Raw genomic sequence first — 22737 nt, 5'->3', positions numbered from 1 at the left:
CACAGCTGCCTCACCATGGTCTTCTCCAGAGCTGCCAATGACTCTTTGCTTTGGTGCTTAAACACCCCCTCCTGCTCCTCCACTGACCTTGGGGTCTGCAGAGTTGATTTCCTCTCTCATAACTGCTGCACTGTGGTTTTTAGCATTTCATTTTAGCATTAGCTCAGAGGTGTCACCAGCTTCACTGATGGGCTCAGCTTTGGCCAAGGATGGGCCTGTTTTGGGTCAAGCAGTGTCTGGCTGTTCCCAACTCAGGGGCAGACCCAGGCCTCTTCTCACACAGGCCACCTCTGCAGCCACAGTTACCAAAACCTTGCCATGTAAGCCAGTATAGTGGTCAAACAGAAACTCTGCCATTAAGTTAGCACTTAATCTCACGATTCAGAGTGTATGAAAACCCAAGTCATAAATGCCAGTCTTCAGTGCTTCAGTGCATAATCTCTTGATCCCCTTTCTACCCCTGAAACATCAAGCCTACCAGAAATTCCACTTATTTCCAAGAAAAACCTCATTAGGCCATTCTATCCAATGCCAAGATCATAAATCTGGAATAAAAGGCTACTTTAGTTCCATGAATTCTATAAATAGCATTTTAGTCTAAATTGGAAGAGCGCTTTGGAGCAAAGCTCCAGATCATATCTATTTACTGTTCTCCACTTTGTGCTGGGAAGAGACTTGGAAGTATGCAAAGCTGGATTGCTTCCAGGTTCAACTATCTGGGAGATGCACTCCTACCTCAAGTTATGTTCTACCCAGAGGATAAGGCCAAGGTTTGATCTAGCCTGGGTAAAACTGCTGAAATACAGTGGAATGTTGGACTCCCAGCTTCCATGTCTCCATCTCTGCCTCCAGTGCCACACTCCCTGCCAGCATGGACGCAGTTCATGAGCCACGGTTACGATAAATGTCCAGGCCCCAGCACAGCTGTCCTTTGATTTGCCTAAGTATATTTGCTCATTCCTCCTTTCAGAGCTTATCTGCACTATTTATAGAATGGCTTTACATTCTTATTAGTTGCCAGACAATGGTTTTTAATACATGTTCCATCACTACAAACACTCCTCTGCAAAGCTTTACACATTATGTAAAACAGGCAATTATCACTGCACAGATTAGAAGGTCATTCCAACGTCTATAAACTAAATAGTAGTGGGAATTTGAGTCTGTGTAGCTTATTTTCTTTTTCATCTATAGATTTGGCAAGCACCAGACTAGCATTCATCCCACATATTTCAAAACCTAGCCAGGGTACTAATTCACAGCACAGAATTGACAAAAACATATCTTTGATTTGTGCCACGCGTGATCCACACTAGAGTCTGTGAACATAATGTTTTCTTTTACCCAGTGATGTGATATGGTGGCTTCAAGATTTGATGCAGCTGCAGCATAGATGGGGAAATTTTTCAAAACATTTAAAAGTCTTTTCAATGTACAGCTGTCATCAGAAAAAGGAAAGGATTAGTCAGGTCTTTTTCTTTATAGGAGGAGAAAAATTAGGACACGGAGCAATGGTGCAGCCATTTATACATCACACAGCAAAGTGCAACGCCTGAAATCAGCAGTATATTGCACACTGGAGAGCCCTGGAAGCATCCCAGGAACACCGAACACTTGAAAGTGATGAAGAATTGCTCCACCAATCCAAACAATGTGACTTTAAATGAAACAGAAAATATTTCTCTAAGAGAGATCACAGCATATTCAAGTTACCAAAGTCCCTTCATTAGCACAAGCAGTATTTCCTTTTCTATCAGCAAGAGGAAGTCTCAGATCAAGGCAACTTCTCACATTCCAGCTGAGACCTGTGAACTGCATTACAACCACATCCTTCAGACTCCTGCTATTTCCCATTCAGAAATGAGGTTTGCAATAAAAGCTTCACTTCCATTCTGTGACAGGAATCAGTAAACCAAAATTATTAATTAAAACTTTGAAGGATTTATTTCTAAAAAATAAGCCTGAAACTCAGACTTAATCTCTATAAGATAATTCTGACTAAGTGGAGATAAAAAGGCCTTGGAGAGTGACCTTTAGTCAAAATATTTTGGGGAAAAAATTATCACCTAGTGATATGGTGAAACTTGCCTGTTCACACTCATGTTCCTCTTCAAATGTTTACATACTCATCTTGCTTGGTACATTAGGTAAATCTCAAAAGAAAAATGTCTCATCTAAAAACAAGGAAAAGAAAAAAAACTGATTTCCCCTTCAATTTCCACAGAATAAAAATATTTGCCGGTCGATAAATGCAGAAAGTTTTGTGCAATCTGATTTGCCTACAAAATTTACAGGACTTCACTATTTGTTCCTGGAAAAAATAATAAGCAGAAAGGTTATATTTGAATACTACATGTTCATATATAACTGGTGCCTGCGGTAGTACAAGGAGGGGAAGGTGCAGCCATCACTTACACCACTATAACATGAATGCCAAGAAAAAGACATTTGATTTTTAGAACCTTTAATAGAAATCTCTTTTCCAATGATGAACTAAACCACAGGGAAATAAGGAGACTGCTTTTCCTAGCATTCCACTTGCATTTCATTTGTATCTGCATTAGACTATAATAGTCCTGTGGCAATATGCCATAGGAGTGGAGCATCCAGATTGTGGTAATGTGCTGTTCAGAAAGCACGACAGTGTCAGACAAAAAAATTACTCTTAAACAAAGAAAACACAACACATCAAACAAACAACAAAACAAAGAAAACACATACAGTGGGAAGGGAGGGAAAAATATCAACTGCAGCACACAACTTTCACTCCCTAAGGATGTACGGTTTCAACTGTGTGAATCCAGGTGAACTTGGCTTAAAAGCTACAAAACCCCTGAGGTTTTCAGAACACCCTGAGACTAAAGGAACAGGTAAATCCTATCTTGCAGAGTTACTGCTCAAATCACCAATTCCATGCAAGTGTGCACTCACTGTTCCCAGTGGCAGTAGAGAACACTTTCAACCCAGTAGTGGTATTGGGCAAACAAGAATATCCAAAGTCCACAAGCTGAATATCCATGAGCTTCTCCATGTGGACAGAATCTGCTCATGGGAGCTGTGGCCAGTCAGTCCAGACTCATTTTACACCAAAGCCCACTTGTGCACATGGAGTCCATGTGGCACATCCCAAGATTTATACCCTGGCTTGGGGTGCAGAGTTAAGTGATTGTGCTACCTGACCCAGGGGTTGCGCTCTTCTCCTGGGGCAAAGACTGTGCAATCAAGTGCCTGCACATCTATTTGCTTTTGTTTATGCTGACATGCAATAATGCTACAGAAAGTAACAGCTGGGGGGAAAACGTGCATCACCTGGGACATGAAGCATAAGGGAGCAGTTTGCTCCTTGGGGAAATTATTTTCACCAAGGACCTGCCCCCTCCAGGTGCTGCTAAAAATGCTTTGTTAGCTGCCTTATTAGCAAGGAGAAAGCAGCAGTCTTGGGCATCTGTGTACTTATTTTCTCATTTCCATCAAGAATTTAATTAACTGACATTAATTAAGTTTTCTGTTTGATCTGGAAATTCAGTTCAACTTAACATTTTTATAGATAGTTTAATAATAATGCTGACAGATAATTTCCTTTAGAAGAAACTGCTTGGACTTGCAAGCAGAAGGACGAAATAGTGGAAGCTAATCCACTGAAAAATATTTTTATTTGCTGTTAGACAGGATTAACTAAAAAAAAATTGCTTTGACAGCTGATTGGACAAGTCTGGATGTTTTCTGTACAAGCTAGACCAAAAGATCTAGAAGCTCAATAGGACAAAAATACTTTGAAGAGCCCAGATAAGATGCCCAGGGAAGTTGTGAATGTCAATATACACCAAAGCACTGTCTAAGCCACCCAATTGCTATAATTATCTGTTGTAGAAAATGTCCAGCTGAGACCTTATCACTTTGAAATATTCACCGCATATTAAGTTATTGAAAACAAACAGGCAAACATATTAGCATTTATCTCTGCACCATTGCTTAAACATATCCATTGCAATTTAACTAAAAAAAAAAAAACCTGACACCTTTTCAAGCTTGTTAAATAAATTCTGTACCAATTAACAGGTTCCCAATTAACAAACATGGACATCAGCATTCATATTTAACACTGGATTCCAAATTCCATAAGCATGAGGATAAAATACTGAAAACTTAAGAACTTAACATATTTTAAAAAATTAGGTGATCCCTTGCTGCTTTAGGTGTGCACATCTCAACTACACAAGATTTTCTTCAAGGAAAGGAATATACTTGCTCATGTAAAATAACAACAGCATTACCCTTTGACAATCAAAATGAAGAAAAAAGTTCTACATGCTTGAAAACAGCATATGCACAATGCAACTGCCATCCCGACAAAATCAAGAACAGAAAAATATGTTCACCTGAACTATGAAAATGCAAGACTGAGAATTACTTGTTTTCCTAGATCCTTCAGGCAGAACTTCCCAGCCTTTTCTCAAAAGTCTCCAAACCAAAACTAAAATGTCTTAGTTGTAAAATCCACATTTCATTGCTAAAAGCACAAGAGCTGGTAGAGAAGAAAGGCACAGGTTACAAACAGCTTTTAACCATGTTCAGATCCAGGCTTGAGATCTTGGCTCTACTGAATAGTGGACCAAATGCCTCAAGCAAACAGAATCTTTGCCTCAGCTGAAGTATCACTGAAACCAAAAAGCCAAATATACTCATCCTACCAGAACAAGCTCAAAACCATGTTACTCATTTATCTTCCCAAATGTTAAGCAAAAACTTGAATGAATCATTAACTCTCCTCTTCTTTCAAGGAACCAAACAAATCCACCTTGTTTTCAGTTGGTCTTTTCACCCAGCTGCCAGGTGCCTCCTGCTGCAGTGAAACCAGGACAGGATTTGCAGATCCCCACACACAGCAAGTCAGATCAGCTTCAGTGATGCCAAAACAGTTGTGCTGATGTACACAGAACCAAATTTCTGTCCCATCTAGGAGAAACATTACTGCAAACCTGTTGTGCTCTTCCCCATTACACTACTGCACTGTTCCCTAGTCTTCCTTCTTTTTCAGGACTACTTGTATAAGAATATTTTATGCTAAACTCCCACATTTCCCACTGCTGCAAATAAGAACACTAAAATTGTATTTCAGGATTATTGAAAATATTACAGTTGACAGTTCATGAGCTTAGGGTCACACCTTCCCAAAAATAACCCCAAGACACACTAGAGTAACAGATCATGGTGCGAGGCTGACAATGAGTTGCCTTGCTGTGCTTACCTGCTTGTAAATTAGCTCATTTCAGGTGACTAACATTACTTCATAATGAGAGATCAAGTAGTGCTTCTTTTCTCTGTAGTTACTCCATTGTTAAATTAATTCTAGCTGTCTGTATTAATTTTGTTATGCCACAGGCAAATTCCCAAGATACAACATCTACAGACTTTGTTTAATGATGCTACCTACCTAATAACCAAATACACAGACACTAAAGTAAGCCATTAACAGCTACATATGGTGAAGCCGCACCAGGACCTTTCTTAATCACTGCAGCTGGCATCACACAAAGAAGAATAAAATTTCAAGCTAAGTAAAAAGGCAATAAAATGTCAGGATAAGAAACTCAATAGAAAAGCCACAATGTATGTGTAACCCATGAGAGTTACTACTATTTCAAGTGAGACTCAGTGAATGCCAGCAACAGAAATAGAGTACATTAGGTAAAAACACTCTGGATGAGTCACTGTGTGTCCAGATGTGCAGTGATCCAACTGTATTACTACCTGTGTCTTTATCATCCTGTGGTGAATTCCTCACACTCCAGCAGAAGGAAGTCCCACCAGTATTCTCCATTAGCCTCAGCCAGTGGTACCACTGAAGGAAGGCTGTCCCCATGGATTCACTCACTTCCCACTGCTGGCTTCTCCTTGGAGCTCACAAGCACCTCTGTGGAACTGCTCCAGCAGGTGGTTTAGTTAAACTGATCAAGGTTACAGCAGCTCAACAAGAATGAAAAGTACAGTGTCCCACTCCAAACCACTGACGGCTACACAAACACAGGTGAAGCTCTGTGGGGATCTGAACTGGGATGAAGAGACCAAGTGAGCAGCAGAGGCAAGGCAGGAGAAGTCATTTCTGCCAGAATCAATTATTTGTGAAACCACAGCTGAAACTTCAGCACAAATAACGTCAGAAGAACTGCTGAAATACAGTTAAACTCTGTCACAGTACTAGAAACTTTGTCTGGGTAAATTATGAATTGAAGCTGTGTACCTGTACTGATGAGCTGCAGACTACAATACATTATCTTGTATCTTGACTGGTGTGGGCAGAATTTAATATTTAATGAGGAAAAAAAATATATACTCCCTGCTTGCAGCTCACTGAAGAGCTCATTAATTTGTATTAACTTGGCTCTTCTGGCCAGTCTCATTTAAAAAATGAAGTCATTCAAGGATAGGTATATGAGCCTAGAGAAACCTTTACCGCTAATCCAGCATTTATGAGTTAAAATGCTCAACCAGGATTATAACAGTATTATAAGAAGAAATAAAATAAGAAATTCAGGTAACCTTAGAACCTCCCATAACAGGCAAAACTCTCAGCCTTCCTTGCAAAGATGCTATAACAAACAAAAATCAAGAGATTGAAGGAAGTTGCCCATATTTCAGTAGACGCCTCAATGAAATGCATTTGATTTGAGTACACTTTTCCTCTACTATCACCAAAGGTAAAGAGGAAACACCACGACTACGTGATGCAGGACCTTTATTTTATTTTCTCCATCTTTCAACTAATCAACTTAGTCCATGCCCAGAGAAACAAAACCAAAAAAACACTGTTCACTCCTTGTCAAGTCTAAGTCTGAAATACAAGGTACCACCACACTACTGTCTGCACCGAATCCAGGCAGTAACTTCCCAAGCGACATTTATTACTGGAGAATTTAAACACAGTTATCCTTGGCTGGCCCAACATTTACACATCTCGTAGGCCCAAACAGTGCAGTGACCAAACATGGCCCCTCTTGCATTCCATTAAAAAAAAAAAAAAAAAATCAAATTGAAGTTTTCTCTCATTTTTCTCTCTCTTACGCTGAAATACTGCATTCCTTTTTAATTCTGTGAATTCAATTCAGTTGTCCCATCTGCTAGAAATGTTTTAATACGTCTTTTTTTATAGCCTAACATCAAGGTGATGTTGCCAATTAAGTTCTGCTGTAGCCATCTGTAAGAAGGGAGGAAAGAAGTAAACATGAGTATTACTTCAATAATTTTAAACAACTTGAATTTCAACCAGGATTTTAGTGATGGAAAAGAAGAAAATTAGTAGATTTATACTCTACATGTATTTCTCTAGAACAAGTAACATCTGAACTATTTTTTAAAATTCAGAAAGGTTTCATCTCATAAAATGTTTGGCTTCATATTAAAATGCTTGTCGAGAATTTTATACTGCCATGATTTATCCTTTTATTGAAAGCAGACTTTCCATTTCATAAATAAAATAATGGCAACCTCTTAAATTTCTTCACAACTTCATGTTCACCTTCAGACTTGCAGGGGATGTAAAGTGTTACCCCTCTGACAAGAAATGACTAGTGGTAATTTTTTCCTCTGACAAATGTGATATTATCTAAATATGCTAAGAGTCTGGAGTTTCCCAAAAACTAAACCCATAAAAACCAAACAACAAACTACACACTCAGCTTCACTGCAATTGGAAGATTATGATAAACAATTATAGAACTTTTTTCCTAAAAAAAAATGAATAATTAAATTTTTAAACAACACAAGATTTTAAAAAGTGTGGAAATGTAATACATTATAAATCAAAACCTACTTGTTTAGCTCACTTCATGTATTCACTAAGCAAGACTCCCAGGCCTACTGAAGGATGTCAGCCTCGGCAGCCAAAGACTGAAGACAAAACCAGAACTGCAAGTCTTGCACTGGGAGACAAGGTGGACACCCATGCTCACAACTGCCTGACCCTGGGATTTAGTCTTGAAAACCACCTATGTATCAACCTCTTATGATACAGAAAATAAAATTTAATTTAACCTGTGGCACAGGTCACAGCCACAATGAAAACAGACTGGCCCATAAAAAAAACAAATTAAGACTCCACAATTCTGTAAGGCTCTTCAGCTACCCCATTAAATCCACACTTCAACTCAAGAAGCATTAATAATGTGGTTCTTTTAAATGGCATTCTGCAGGAATTTCTTCTGCAGGGACTGAATTTGCATCTCCACAGTAGCTGTGCTTACTGCAGACCTTATAACAAGCTTCTGATGTTGAACGATGGATGCAAAAAGACACTCCTTGGCTATTAACTGTGCTCCTAAGCCTCAGTCTGAAAATGAATCTTGGGAAAATTGGAGTGCAGAGGAATACTTTCCCCCCCAGCCTTATGTACTATTTATAAAAAATGTTACTTGATTAGGATCTTCAGTTTTAAAGAAGTTTTTAACTTGATACTACGTATGAAATATGCAGTTAATACACTGTGCTCCTTTGTAACATTTACCTCCCATGAAATTATATTCTAACGAAAACACTTTTTAAAAGGAAAGAAGAGGATGCACCTGAGGAGAGGGATTCAAAAATCTTTACAGTTCAGTAACACCAATTTGAAAGCATTTTGGTAAACACTTCACACATCATCCCCCATGTCTCAATGGATTCACCTCATATTCACAGTGGGCTTCCTAGCAGCTCTTTCTCTGCAAGTCCATTTTTCCATCTCCTGAGAACAATACTGAAATGAGTCATTTCTGCAGAATACAGTCCTCCATGTACACCAGATGCCTAATGTTGCAAGCTGTGAAGGAAAAAACTTAATGTGTACTCAAATTACTGTATCGATCACCAAAATCTGTCAGCATTTTGCATCTTTTGTAAATGTTTTCTTCAGAATACTTGAATGTTTTTTACATTAACATCTTAATATTGCTTGTCAAGATGCACCACCAGGTTCTGTAAGAGCTAACACCTAATTAGCTCAGATAGTAGCAGCTTGAGAACACCACCCAAACAATGACCAAAATTAATGTCTTTCACCAAGGGAGTAAAACAATCAGGAAAAAAAAAACCTGAAAGCTTTAGAACTGAGAAAGAGCATTGCCTCATGTTTTTCAAAGCTTTCCCTTTCAATTCCCATTAAATCTGTTACTATAAATAAGTATTTTTTTGAGTTTTGGTGTTACATCTTTTTGAACAGTTCTTACAGTAGTTCTATAAAAATCCTGCCTGACTAATAAGGTATGTGCAGAACAGACAAGTAGAACTTCTGCCCCTTCATCCTTCCCTGGAAGCAGCACAAAATCAAAAATGAATAGTGAACAGTGCTGAAACAGAGTAATTCACTGGGACGAAATTATACAACTCTTGGGGGGGATGTTCCACCAATTGCTGCAAAATCTAAGGAAGTAATTAGGAAGCTTGTATTTTTTTTCTTTCAGAATAAGAGGGTAACAGCTGAGCCCAGTTCTACCTTCACTCCTTTTGTTTACTTACAGAGGTGTTTCATTAACTGATTTATTACAATTAGAGCAGCCTGATGTCACTTGGGTTGAAATAAAGGTACTTGCCAAAGCCACACATTACACATAAGGGCAGAACAGACAAATGACATAGTAACAGGCAGATGCTGTAAATCCCAAATTATTCACAAACTATCCAATACAAAATAAACTGGTCCTAGAAAATTAATTTTAGAAAGAAATAAGTGAAATTTTTAAGTTAGCCCTACAAATTATTTAGTTCCTCTACAAACCAAATATTTAGCAGTAGCAAATAATTAAGATGTAAAAGTTAAGTGTTTAATCAGTTCCTCATTAGATATGTGTGCCAGATACGACAAAAGATGGCACTACTTTAGCAAAGAAAAAACAAATGTTCAACACATTGAAGTAAACGACAACAGCATTTAACATCAATTAAACTGAAACAATCACTGATTATTTCAAGTAGTTTTACATACACTTGCAAGAGGCATTTTGGATTTTGAAGTTAGTTGTAATCTAGAAATAATCTAATTGTAAAACCTAGCCAGCAATGCAGCTGTGTACTTCCAGTCTCTCATTTCCATAAGCACTGAAGAAGCCCATTTTTACTCTTATTCTCATTTACAGCATTAAGACTCTAAAAACTATTTTGATGGGATTACACAGAATACAACTGCTATTTTCACAGCCTCAGCTCTCTTGACAACAAAAATGTTTTTACCACAAAAAAAAAAAAAGAAAACAAAAAACAACCAGTTACAGATGCTGACAAACTCAGTTTTCAGCATAATAAACATCACTGGGATTCTCTTTGGGAAAGCGGCAGTTGCAAAAAAACGATAATAATTAGGCTTAATATAGTTCTAAGTCAAATTTTGGCAGCTGTACATGCCACAACAAAGAGCATTTTTAAGTATCAAGTATGCAATTTAACTGCAACCAAACTAGAATATTTCTGATTCACAGCAAGTTACTGAGAACACTGAGCATATACCAGAGCTGCTCTTACCTTTCCGGGCAGCATCTGTTCTCCGTCTTGCTGGCGACACCAGATCCTTTACAATCTGTAGCACTTGAATCATTGCTCAGTAGCAAGATCAAAGGAACCAGGTGCTCCTCTAAAATTCCAACAGGTTTCATTACTACACCTTATTACATGGCTGCCTTCAGTATGCTCAAGCAAAACTGATGCAGGAAGAACTCATCTACCTTCCCAGGAAGATTTCTGCCTGACGACTCTACAGGCTGGGGTGATGGATTTAAAGTGACTTCAGCACAAGGAGACAAAAAACCACAAGCAGTCCTAAATGTATTTCTACAGAACATTTTGGAAGTATTTACTGCAGAAAGCGCATACTGATGTCTCTAAACAAAGTTTAAAGGAAACGTTCACAAAGCAGCTAAAGAGAAAAAAAAAACCTTGAAATGACTGCCAACAGATGCAGCATGCTCCCCTACGCTCAGTAACTAATAAGTGTGGCTGCATCCTCTTTTCAAGTCAGTATCAGTTCATGAAATTTCACGTAATGCTTAAAGAAAGACTCCAGTGCAGTGCAGAGCCAGCGTCAGACCCACCAATAGAACTAAAATTAAACCCAGCCTGCAGAAACTCCATCAGGCACAAGTAAGCTCCTGCTAAAGACATTGATTGGGTTCCTTTTCTCCCTCCTCAAAGAGAAACCTCTGACACACTTGTACGTGAGAAGAATTCTCACATACCAGGAAGCACGCTGGAAATCTTGGGAATATTTCAGGCATTCTCTCACCCACCACCAGAGGCTCAGAGAATCATTTCAGCAGAGGTATTGCCATTACTTCTGTCAGATAATTTTACGCAGACAGATTGCTCTATGTGCCCCACAACATTTTTAATGACATTTGGAAAATGTACAAAGACCCTTCAGAAGTGCCTTTTGTCAAAGCCTCTGCAGAGCTAACCTAAAAAAAAAAAAAAAAAAAAGTCATGTTTTATGTGATCACTTTAAATAACTGTCAGGCCTGAAGATGCTCTGTGAACACTTCAGAAAACCAAATTCCTATGCAGAACTGAGACACCTCACACACATGCAGATCAGTTTAGGAAGCCAACTACATGTTCTGAAAACCATAACATGAAAACAAAACACAGGCCACATTCTCTGGCCTTGAGACCTTCTGTTCCCATTGCTTAAGTGTTAGATGGGGAGGGGGAGAAGAGGTCATCTCTTTCCATTTTTCCATTTCCAGCTGCTCATCACAAGCATTTCAGATTTTAAGTTTTACTGGCATATTTATCCACATCCATGTCAGTCTCTTGAGCCACACAAAGCACAGGAATGACAAACTATGTCTGTTATGTCAGTCTCATTCACAGCCTGTCCATTAATCTCTGCCAGAAGGAAGAGCAACCCAAAGTTCTATCCTATTTACTTAGGCAAAACAAAGACAAGTAAAATCCTTCTCCCTGCTAGGCTGTCTGATTTCTTCTCCCACTCTGCAAACATTCATGTGTCCATCCAAGAGGAAGCTTGTAAACACACAGTGCACACTGTGTCCTTCCTGAAAAAGGATTCTTCAGAATGCTACAGACCAAATCCTCAACTTTTCTATATTAAGAACAATTTCTAACTCCTGGACCTGAAGTTAAATTCCAGGTTTAAGACCAATGACTTTATACCTAGAGAGGTTTGGAGAAGATCACTACAAGCAGACCCTTCCAAAACAACTACAATTTCAGAACATTTAAATAAGATGTAAAATTCAGGGTTGTGCAGTAAGGTTTACCTGGAGGTCCATTATTTAATAATCCAAATATTATTAAAAATAAAAAATAATTGCAGTTGGAAGAACTTTTTCCTTGATTATCTCACCGTGATGCATTTATTCTTTATTAAGTTGAGTAACAAACAACTTATCTTCAAGTCAAAGATATAAAACCAAATGAATATCATTACTTGCCACTATATTACATTGCAAATTTTCTCTAAAAAAACTGACTTCTAAGTTCATAGTGCACAAAACACAACTACTACAGAACTACTAAACTTTTGATTGTCCTTATATTAACATATTGTGAATAGGAGAAAGGAAGAAAGAAAGAGATTAAGGTTGAACAAAATAATAATTTCAGTAATAACATATCTACTTGGCCTTCCAAAGCAAGAATACACCTTGCAGATCCTATAGTTGATTTTTAAATGAACTTGATTATCTCACTGCTACAGCAGCATTCTCAAGTGCAGGAACAAGGAGAGTATGATGGACTGACAAAAATTAACAACTGGAAAGGAGGGAGCAGAGGAAGAAAGAACTAGAAGGCATGACTTGTACCTGCTCCTGTGAAAAATTATTTAAAAAGGAAGAAATGAAGCACTTCAGTACCTATTCTCAACTGCAAAAAGGAAGTTGTTCCTTTTTTTCCAAACTGTCCCTTACCTTGCTGGTACAGATCCCTGTCCTCCCTTTTAAATAGAGACACACAAGAACTTCAGGACTGGAAGTCATTTTCACACACACCTGCCGTCCTCAACATGAAACAGTTTCCAAAGTTGGTATGCACAGTAGTTTCCCTCTCCTCTTTATTGTGGCAATTGGCATGTAGAAAAAACTAAAAAGACTCGCAAAGCCTTAAAATAATTTAGGAAAATGTAAACAACATTCCATATGCAATGTAAAAAAAAAATGGTGCAAGTCTGAAGCAAGCATGGTAAATAAATTTCAACAAATCACTGAAACTTTGAAGAATTACACAGTAAGCTTAGTGGCTGCTATTTGACTTTCTCAAATCAGTTTATACACTAAGACAGCAACACTAAAGCTGGTTTAGTATAGAGGCAATTTCAAAAAGACTCCTAGAAATAAGACACACTAAAATGATTTAAACTGTATAATTTCATCTGTTACTCATGAGTCAGAACTTGGTTATAGTTCACTCTTATCTTTGACTGATACTGAACCAACTGATACTTCCATACAATCTGTCACTACAACTGCCACCTCTCAGACCACACATCCTGACAAAACACCCACTGTGGCAAGAATACACCAGATGGAAGTTCACAGCAATTCTGACACAGATACACAAGGTGAACCACAAAGAAACCATGTCATAAATTTAATGTAACAATTTGAGTCGATTCTGTCTGAGAAAAAAAGTAGTCCTACATATTCAATGCATAGACCATGGATCTCTGCCAAGCATTTTTCTTCTTCAACAGAGAGCTTGCTAAGCAATATGTGCTTGATGATCTTGGATTTTGCTTTTCTTCCCTGACTTCAAAATTGTAGGGAATACAGAAATCATGTACATGTTATAAACCTGATGAAAGACATTGGTATTGGACATAAGAGTTAACCAGGACGAGATTCTATGGATCACTGTGTACAGCCCTTGATCCCTCCCAAGCATAATAAACAAAATGACCTGCATCCTGGTTAGTCAGCTATCATAATTCAGAATAAAAATGTTTCCGTTAACGTAATTATAATTAACTGATCTTTGGAAGCAGTTCTTTTTCAAGAAGCATACTGCCAGGAGGTAACACATTTGTAGCACAAATGATGCTGCAGAAGGATCGCTCAGTGGGTATTTGTCAAAGGTATTTGACAGAGGGTGGGGAAGACCAGAATTTAAGTCTGAGGAAGACTTATTATTTTCTCTTTCACTCTCTTCTTCTAATCTGTAATGTTTACACATTCACAGCATTCTGTCTAAGCTATGAAAACACTGTCAAGAACCCCCGGCGTTTTCCCAAGCAGCACTGCAGCTACCCTAAAAGCGCCTGCTTGTTGCGTCCTCATTTACAGAAAGACATACAAGCTACTAACAGAAAAAAATCCAATCCACTGCAATGGCTCAAGGGCTTTTATTCATAGGAACAACAGCCCTGCACACATTTGAGCTGAAATGCAAAGTTACTGTCACTGTTCTTTTTCCATCTCTTATCAACCTGAACTCTCCAGAATTCACATACTCTGCACACTGATTGTTCCCAACATCTCTGCAGAAACCTGTCCATATCTGGCTCCATCATCCTCCCCTGTGTTCCCCACAGCCAGAATTATGTCCTTTTCCATACCTGCATGGTTAAGATGCCAAGCTTTCAGGCCTGACACCCGAGGGAATGGAGAGCCCATAACAAAATGGGCAGGAATGGTCCTAGCTCAGGGCAGTTCTGCCACTAATGTTTCGATGGCAGTGGGATCAAGCCTCAAGTTCTCTAGAAAGCAAATTAAATACACAAACCACTTCTGGTGACGCTAGTTCTTCAATAGAGCAAAGTCTGACATTAGAGGCAGGAGAAGAGGATTTACAAGAGAGCAGGGTGCATTTGCTCTTTGGACCCTCCTTTCTAGGCTGTAACACCCAGAAGGTGTTTCAGCACAGTGCGAGTCAGCAGGGCTGTCTGTAACAGGGGCTGTAAAAACTCCAGTGCCATCAAAAGTGAGGGCACCTGCTCTTAATGACTCATTGGAATGTTTGCTTCAAAAGCTACAGTTTCAGAAACCACAGATGGCACAACTGCTTCATCGTCCCTCCCATCTTAGCAAAGGGGCTCAGAAAATGATGATTTTTTCATCTGGAATCACTATCTCATATGCAGGATAGAAGTTTTCAAGAATAGATTAAAAAATTAAGGAAATACAAGTCAGGCATCAGGGGAAATATTCTTTAAAAATCAAATAAAAGGAGGAGTATATTATAAGAACATTTGCATAGTCCTTTCACAAAAAAACCTGCTTATTTCTTGCAAAAAACATGAATTCAGGTAAACTCTATTCAGAGCTAAGGCAAATAAATACCTTAACTATCCCCAGAAACATTTTATTTTATGATACTCCTCTCTGACTTTTCTTGTCACAACTGGTCTTCAAATTGTTACCTCAAAACAATTAGGCACTGAGCTCTAAGACAGGCAATATCATAATAGAAATTATTACTACAGCTGCTATGAAGTAGGCTATCTATTGTTTATCATTAATATTTTGAATTAATTTTCCAATCTCTGAACTGAAGCCTACAGTTTTCATTAAGTTTTCAATAATCTATTGCAGTTGGATGAGAATTCTAGAGTTCCAGATCAATAACTAACTGTCCGCATAAATCTCTGAAACTTTAAATTCTTAATCTTCATTATTTTCTAGAGATCATTCTTTGAAGCATGAACGAGGCAAAAAGAAGAAAAGCTAAAGCTCTCATGAATTCCCATGTGAAATTCTGACAGCCTTTCTTGTAAAAATGTTTGCACCAGTGACAGAATGCCATTTATTATTCAGGAGCTCATTTTTCAAAAAATTACTGCTTTTGGCTATGCATTTTACAAAGCATCAATAAAGATAAATAAACGTCCTCACTGTCTTCTCAATGGTCCTTAGAGTCAGTAACTGCTTAATCCAACAGAATTTGCATCCACTTAGGAATATTTTTTTCTTCATTTCTAGCAGGTTTGCTACCAATTTTAAAGCATGAAACTATGGCTGCAGTTTTTAAAAGAAACTGATGCAAATCTAGGAGCCCTATTTAGAAAGCATTTTCTTTGGAAGAGAAAGTAGCTTGATCTAAAGGCTGGAAAAGCAATAATTTCAAGAGAAAGCTTTTTTTTTTTTTAAGTCTGTTTTTCTTTATACTTTAAACATAAAAGAAAGCTGTTCATAAAATTCAGATGATGAAAAACTTCAATAAATGGTCAATGAAAATAATTCTACCTGTTGCGGGAAAAAAACCTACAAACCCAAAACAGAAAAAATGCTGTAACTGGGGAAAAAAGGGAAGACAGAAAAACACAGGGCCACATTCCACAGACCTTACTGCACACAGTGAAGGAAAACTACACATTGCACAATCCCATCCCTCCTCAGTGCTCTCACTATCACCCCTCTTGCATCAGTTTTCACCCCCTCAGCTCTTGCTACAATACATTTTGCAAGTGGCTCTAGACTGTAACAAGACAGACAGTGAGTCTCCCAGGCAGCCACAATGAAGCCAAGGGAATGCCCGAGTAGATCACTTTTATCACCCTGATAACAGACACTGGACACTAATGGAGATCAGTATCAGAAGTTTGTGCTCATGTAAGTCTTGATGAACTCTTCCAAAAAAAACATTTACAAAAAGGAAAAAAGCATGTATAAATGCACAATTTATTTTTTCTTCCCAATAAATGTGTTTTATACCTGTTACCTCCATGAGAAAAGGGTACTGCTTCATCTTTGCTCCTGTATTTTCTGTAGAACTGTAGACTCAGACATACAAGTGTATCTAAACTGCACTATCTAGCAACACTTTAAAGGGTTCCAAAAGCTCTTAGATATTTAACCCATAAAGACCTGGCAAAAGGGATAGCTCAGGATGTGGTGCAGAATTCCTAAGATACAGAGGTACTCATGTCTTTTGGATCTATGTGATTAGGATTGTATTAAGTAAGGTACAAAGCGTTAAGAAAATGAGTAAGAACAGAATCACAGATTCTTATTATTGAATCTTCAAATTAATTCCATTTCTTCCTCCTCACACTATGTTCTTCAAAGGCCAAAAGGTCACTTTACAAGGCTCATGAAACAGTCAAGAAAGCAACAACAAAGTAAATGGAATTCCACCACCATCCCCCCAAAAAAATGTTGTAGCTAAACAGTCCATTTTAAATGATTGATAAAATATTGTTTGGTGGGGTTTTTTTTTAAACAGAAGCAAGAAAGAGGATGGTAGTACAAGATCTCATCTCAGTGAATGCACACACCCCACAGGATTTCTCAGTCTTCACCATATTAGATGGCAAGTTTTCATATAGCTTTAGCTGCAAATGAAGATTTTTCTGAGGGAAAAAAGTTTAATCCTGGAAGTCTTTCTTGCAATTACAATGATAAAAACTATTTAAAGTATATTCCCCAATAATATGCAGTATTTCCTGCATTTGCAGCACTTCAAACAGAATATGCCACAATTTTATACTGACTGGATTTGGGTCATGACTGTAGTGATAATCAACAAATTTATCTTAAGCTAAAGGATAGCATTAAATGTTCTGTCAAACCTAAGCACACAGCAAGAAGCCACACTAGCCATTAAAGACTTTTTCTGTTTTGCAATATTAAAAATCAAAACTATTACCGTCTTACATGTGCTGATACTAAAGTCAAAGTACATTCATTAGTTTAATCAGGCATAGACTGATAAAAGTGAATGTATGTTCATTTCAAAGAGAAGAAAAATAAAAACTTTGCTTTTCATTTAAACCCTTACTTGGTTTCCTTTTGAAGAGGATATGAATGAGACTAATAATCTTGTACCTCCCGGAGGCAAAGAAAAACTAGAAAATTCTATGCACTGCTATTTGTTAGTGTGATTAAATCCTTCACTGCATGTACATTTCTACACTGATAATAAATCCAAGTAATAAAATGCAGCTGTAGAGAGGCACCAGGAAGAACATCAAACCTTATTAGTCCACTGCAGAACACACACTACGTTTATTAAGCCCATGTATTGGCAGCTTGTGCAGCAAATGGTACACAGCACGGTTTTCTGTCTCTGCAAGAAAAATCAAAATTTTCAAGTTTTTGAATACTCAATAATAGGCTAACCTAACACTAAGGTGGCATGTAATCCCACAAATGCAATCTACCTTAGTGATGAAAATACTATTATGAAGAGACACAGTCAAAGGAAGAACAAATTCAACATTTCAAAAGTAGCCAATTGAAATTCACCCAAAGGTCACCCAGAGCAGAAAGGAATAACCCTTGTTTAAAAGGAAATGTACCTGATGGGAGACACCATTACCTGTTCACTTTCAGACTTCTATGTCCATTCAGAAATGCAGTCTTTCAAAGCAGATTTCAACTAACATGTTTTAAAAATCCAAGATTAGCACTTGAATATAACAATCATTAATTGTGACTACTCAAGTTTAATGCTAGAGCTATATCTGAGATGTTTTTGAAGCAGTTGGTTGCAGCTACCTTCATGGTTTTCTCTGTTTTTCCTCTGTTCTTAAATCTGGATTTATTCAATGCACTGTAACGAGCAGGACCCACTTCATAGCTGATCCTATTTCCCACAAAAACATGAAAGTGTTACTCTGTTGAAGAGTTCTCCTACTCCCTCATCAATGGAAAAATGGTGGAAACATTTGGCCATCTGAGACTTCTTTAGTCAGCTTCACCTTAAGACAATCAATTTATCCAAATGAAGAATGTCTTTCCTACTTATTCCGTTAACGAGAACGGAGGAATTTACTAACACTGTCCCAGTTTTGGCAGATAGAAAACTATAGTGTATTTACTGTTCTCTACGTTCTCTGCAGCTGCAGAGAATGTAAAATTATGCCAAGTGTCAGCCAACAATTGCCATGGTCCAGACAAGAAGGGTCATCACTCTACCCAGTATTACATTCAGGCAATGCAGCTTAGCATTTTAACTCCCACTGGCACTATACCAGTGCTAAAGGAACAGAAGTGCCATCGTCCCCCCATGCAGGGGATCTATCCTTGTTAAATTTCACTGAGTAACACCCAGGTAACCTGGCCTTGCTATATCATCCTGTAAGTCCACTGAATATACAGTGTTAAACAAAAACACAAATTGTGCTGGTTCTCCTAAATGGATGTTCCACGTAATGATTGATTGCATTAAGAAAAAGGGGGGGGGGGGAGGGGGGAGAACCTCTCAAGAGACTTACAGTGAGTTTCACATAAATATTATTTCTTTTAGTTTGTTTTAATGCACAAGGAATAAATAAACACTAAAATGTCACTAAAAGTGACTCATTAGCCTTTGCTCTAAAAAGAAAACTTTCCTACCACATACTTGAAGAAAAACATACAAATATTTTTGTCACTGCTTCTGACATAGAAGGTGGGGCAGGGAAGGAAGTGGGGAGGAAATAAAAAGCAAAATTGACACTTTGCAATTTGTTCCTCATCTTTTTACAGCAAGCAACAACCAAATTTTTTCTCTCCTGTTCTCCAAGACCATGACATCCTTCAAATATTCTTAGAGTAATTTGATGCAACTGGGGAAGAGAGGAAGTTAAAAAAGCTTGTCTAGTTATTGTGGCCAGATAGAAAATGAGCTGTAACTTTGCCAAAGCTCACAAGGCAAACAGGGTCTGTAGAGCAGCCTGACCACAAGCATGGCTGTAGGACAGCATCACTCCAGGAATTAAGCGCTGCCGCCCACAAATGTCATCTCCGAAGTTAAATTTGGGGGAGTGCAGGAAAGGAAAGTTACGCCAGTACTGTTTGTACTGCTTGCACACAGTAGCACCACAAAATAAAACTCCTCATGTAATGCTGTATAAAACTCTACTACAAAGAAAAAGAGAAGGAAAAAGCTTTGTATTGAATGCAGCAGAACATTCTGGTGAGAGACTTACTTCCCTATGTCCCTAAAAATTCTGGCAAGTCTGACTTGTGCTCAAAAGAACTCTGAGTAAGGCTTTCAGCACTCCACCACAGAATTAGGCAGGTTTTCAAAGAGCTTTTCAAGGCTAAAACAGAAAGACCGCATTCAAGAATCCTCTCCTATGACAAACCAAAGTGCTTTATTAAAACAAAGTGCCCTTTTACATTAGTGATCTGTTAGATTAATGACTGCCCTGGCCAAAAGCACTGAGGTTCTACAGTGTGTTGGTATGCCTTCCATTCCAGAGACCATTATGTTACACAAAATAAAACTGAGGAAAGAAAAAGGAAAAGAAGAAAGAAAACAACACATCACACCTCCTTTCCAAACCAGAAGAACTTGGGAGTTCTATACAGCTTTGTGCTTGCTTCAGAAATTTTGAGCAGGATAGGTCCAGGTTTACTAACAGCCTTGAAAAAAATTCCAGTGCTATCTTGCCCATCTCCCACGTAACTTCAGGAATTAAAGTATCTCAATTACAGGGGAGAGGGTCCTCTGCAATGAGAGCTTTAACAAGCCTTATAATCAGCTGATTGATAGGATATCACCTAAGAGCAACTACTCTGTTACCACAAACATCTGCAACCGTCCTTGCAAACAGTGAAAGAGTAACAGGCTGGAGAGTTTAAGTAAAGATGTTAAATTTAAACAAATACAGAGCCAATAATTTCACTGACATTACTTACATAACCCTACTTCTGGCAACAACCCCAAATACTTTCCAACTGTATTACAAATCAAAGTTGTTTCCTATCAGGAGTTGGGTAAAGCATGTCAAAATAGTTTTTCTTGAAACACAGTCAATTTAGCTTAAAATAACCACACATCTTTTAAATCAAGTTGCTTTGTTTCTTCAATATGAACATCAACATAAAATGAGACTACAGCTCAATTATTTTTCCTATCTGTGATAAAGTTACACCACTGAGCAATAGTACTTCACTTGTCCTACACATGGCTGCATATTATTCAATCATTTGCATGGTGAGAATCAACATGACTCACGACAGGCAAGGAAAGCCTGTGAACACCTCATTTAACACTGCTGTTGGGAAAGTGCCTCTTTAGTCCATTTCTAATCCTTCATCCCATTCAGCTGTTTTGTGAATTCTTTGATTCAACAGGAAATAACACCACCATCAGGGAGCTTAAAACTGTAGCCTCTAAAAGTTCTCCTACAGTAACTGCAATATTTGTTCTGTGACTACGCAGTGCCTTATGCAGAGAAGGACGTGAACACCCAAACATCTACATTTATAACTGCTGCTTTTCATCTGTATTTTAGTTGGGAAATTCTGCATCCTTCCCCCTTTGGAATGTACTTGAATACCACCCTCAACTTATCACAGGATGAATAGGATCCCAGAAATATGAATTGCTTACATAGTGGCAGATACTCGATACTCACTTCAGAGAACAAGGTTACAGTGTTCTTGTGCTACTCACTCACTACTCCCACTGCAGGAGCACCAAAGACTCACGATAAAGGCATCATTATGCAATGTTCTATATAAAGGAGCACAGAAAGAGGCCCAAAGACTAAGATTTAAATAAAAAAATATGTAATGGGAGAATATTATCATGCCAAAGGCATGTACTCCTGTGTATGCCAATTAGTCATTATAATTAAGCACTCCTTACTGGCCACCAATCAGGACACTGAGGCAGACAAATGTCATAAGATTACGCTCCTTTATTTATAAACACATTAAAAAATTAATATATTTTATGTTGATATATAACTTTACATTGTAAAGAGAAAATAATTACATAACAGGTATCGCAAATAGAACATGTAATGAATGTTTAAATATACATAAATAACTATCATAACCATCTTTCTATCATCCTTGATGTTTTAGAGATACACACAGCTAGAGTATCATAAAGTAAATAATTTGTAAATAATCCAACCTTAATTTCCAGTACAAACTTGGCAGAATAAACATGCAAGTGCCTGAAAAGGACACAACTGGGGAACAGTGCATCTATACGAAAACACTGGAACTTCAACAACATTAATGATGGTAATTTTCCTGCCACAGCTCTCCTGTCAGCTCAAAACTAACAATAGTCTCCTGCCAGTGCCAACATTTTGGTTTACAAACAGAAATTACATCTCTTTAAAAGTAGGTGTCATGTTGCACTAATATATTTAGAGAAGCCCCATCAACCTGCCAGCAAAAAGCCCAAATGAAAGAAGATAGATTTGAAGTTCCCTTTATGAAAAAAGAAATTAAGATATAAAAAAAAATACTAAAAAACACCTTTAAAAAGATAACACTTTTTAAAAAATATTCAGACAATGTATTTGAAATGAATTACAAATCTGACTTTACTACACATTAATTAATTTAAATTAAACAGTAAATATTATACAATACCTCTGTTAGTAAAGCCCTATAAAATGTGACATTACTGAACTTGAACCTGCAGACAGGTTCTGGATGCGATGAATACATTTTTGGTAACTGCAACCGCCTGCAAAGATGCAACTTCATTTCTGACTATGGTAATTGAAGACTTACTTTGTTCAAGTAAATACATGACAGAAAAAAAAAAATCAAAAACTGTTTATCTGCCTCTTTGACCTAAAAATAAATTTTAAGTGCAAGGGAAGCAACAACTTACCAGCCATAAATATCCTAAAAAGTGACCAAAAATAAAGGAAGGATAATGAAAACAAATTTAAAAATTAATTTTAAATCCGTTTAAATACAGACAAATTTCAAAAAGCTTCCATTTGTGTTCCGATACATTTAAATAGCTGTACCATGAGCAAAAAATAAAAAAATAAAAAAATCCACAAGGCCTGAGAAGCCACATCATTACATCAATTGAATAAAAATCCAATATAATAAAATGCAAATATCAAAA

The 22737-nt window shown here is 37.6% G+C and overlaps 1 protein-coding gene across 5 annotated transcripts in view; it reads right to left on the bottom strand.

Annotated features, from left to right (window-relative positions):
* USP6NL (USP6 N-terminal like) overlaps nt 1–22737 on the bottom strand; it is a 109979-nt gene that overhangs the window by 76323 nt on the left and 10919 nt on the right. The window contains exon 1 of one of the 5 annotated variants that reach the window (XM_088055562.1): nt 10489–10597. The exons of the other annotated variants lie outside the window; for them this stretch is intronic. Within the exon in view, the coding sequence (XP_087911688.1) occupies nt 10489–10561 (73 nt within the window). The 5' untranslated portion in view covers nt 10562–10597. Of the gene's footprint in view, nt 1–10488; nt 10598–22737 lie in introns of those variants that run through there. 5 annotated transcript variants of the gene reach the window in all.

The sequence above is a fragment of the Pseudopodoces humilis genome, chromosome 5 (genome assembly GCF_049639895.1).
Source record: "Pseudopodoces humilis isolate 2021_Gansu_Grassland_sample_001 chromosome 5, ASM4963989v1, whole genome shotgun sequence".
NCBI classification, from domain to species: Eukaryota; Metazoa; Chordata; class Aves; order Passeriformes; family Paridae; genus Pseudopodoces; species Pseudopodoces humilis.
This window is presented reverse-complemented; position numbering and strand designations above follow the sequence as displayed.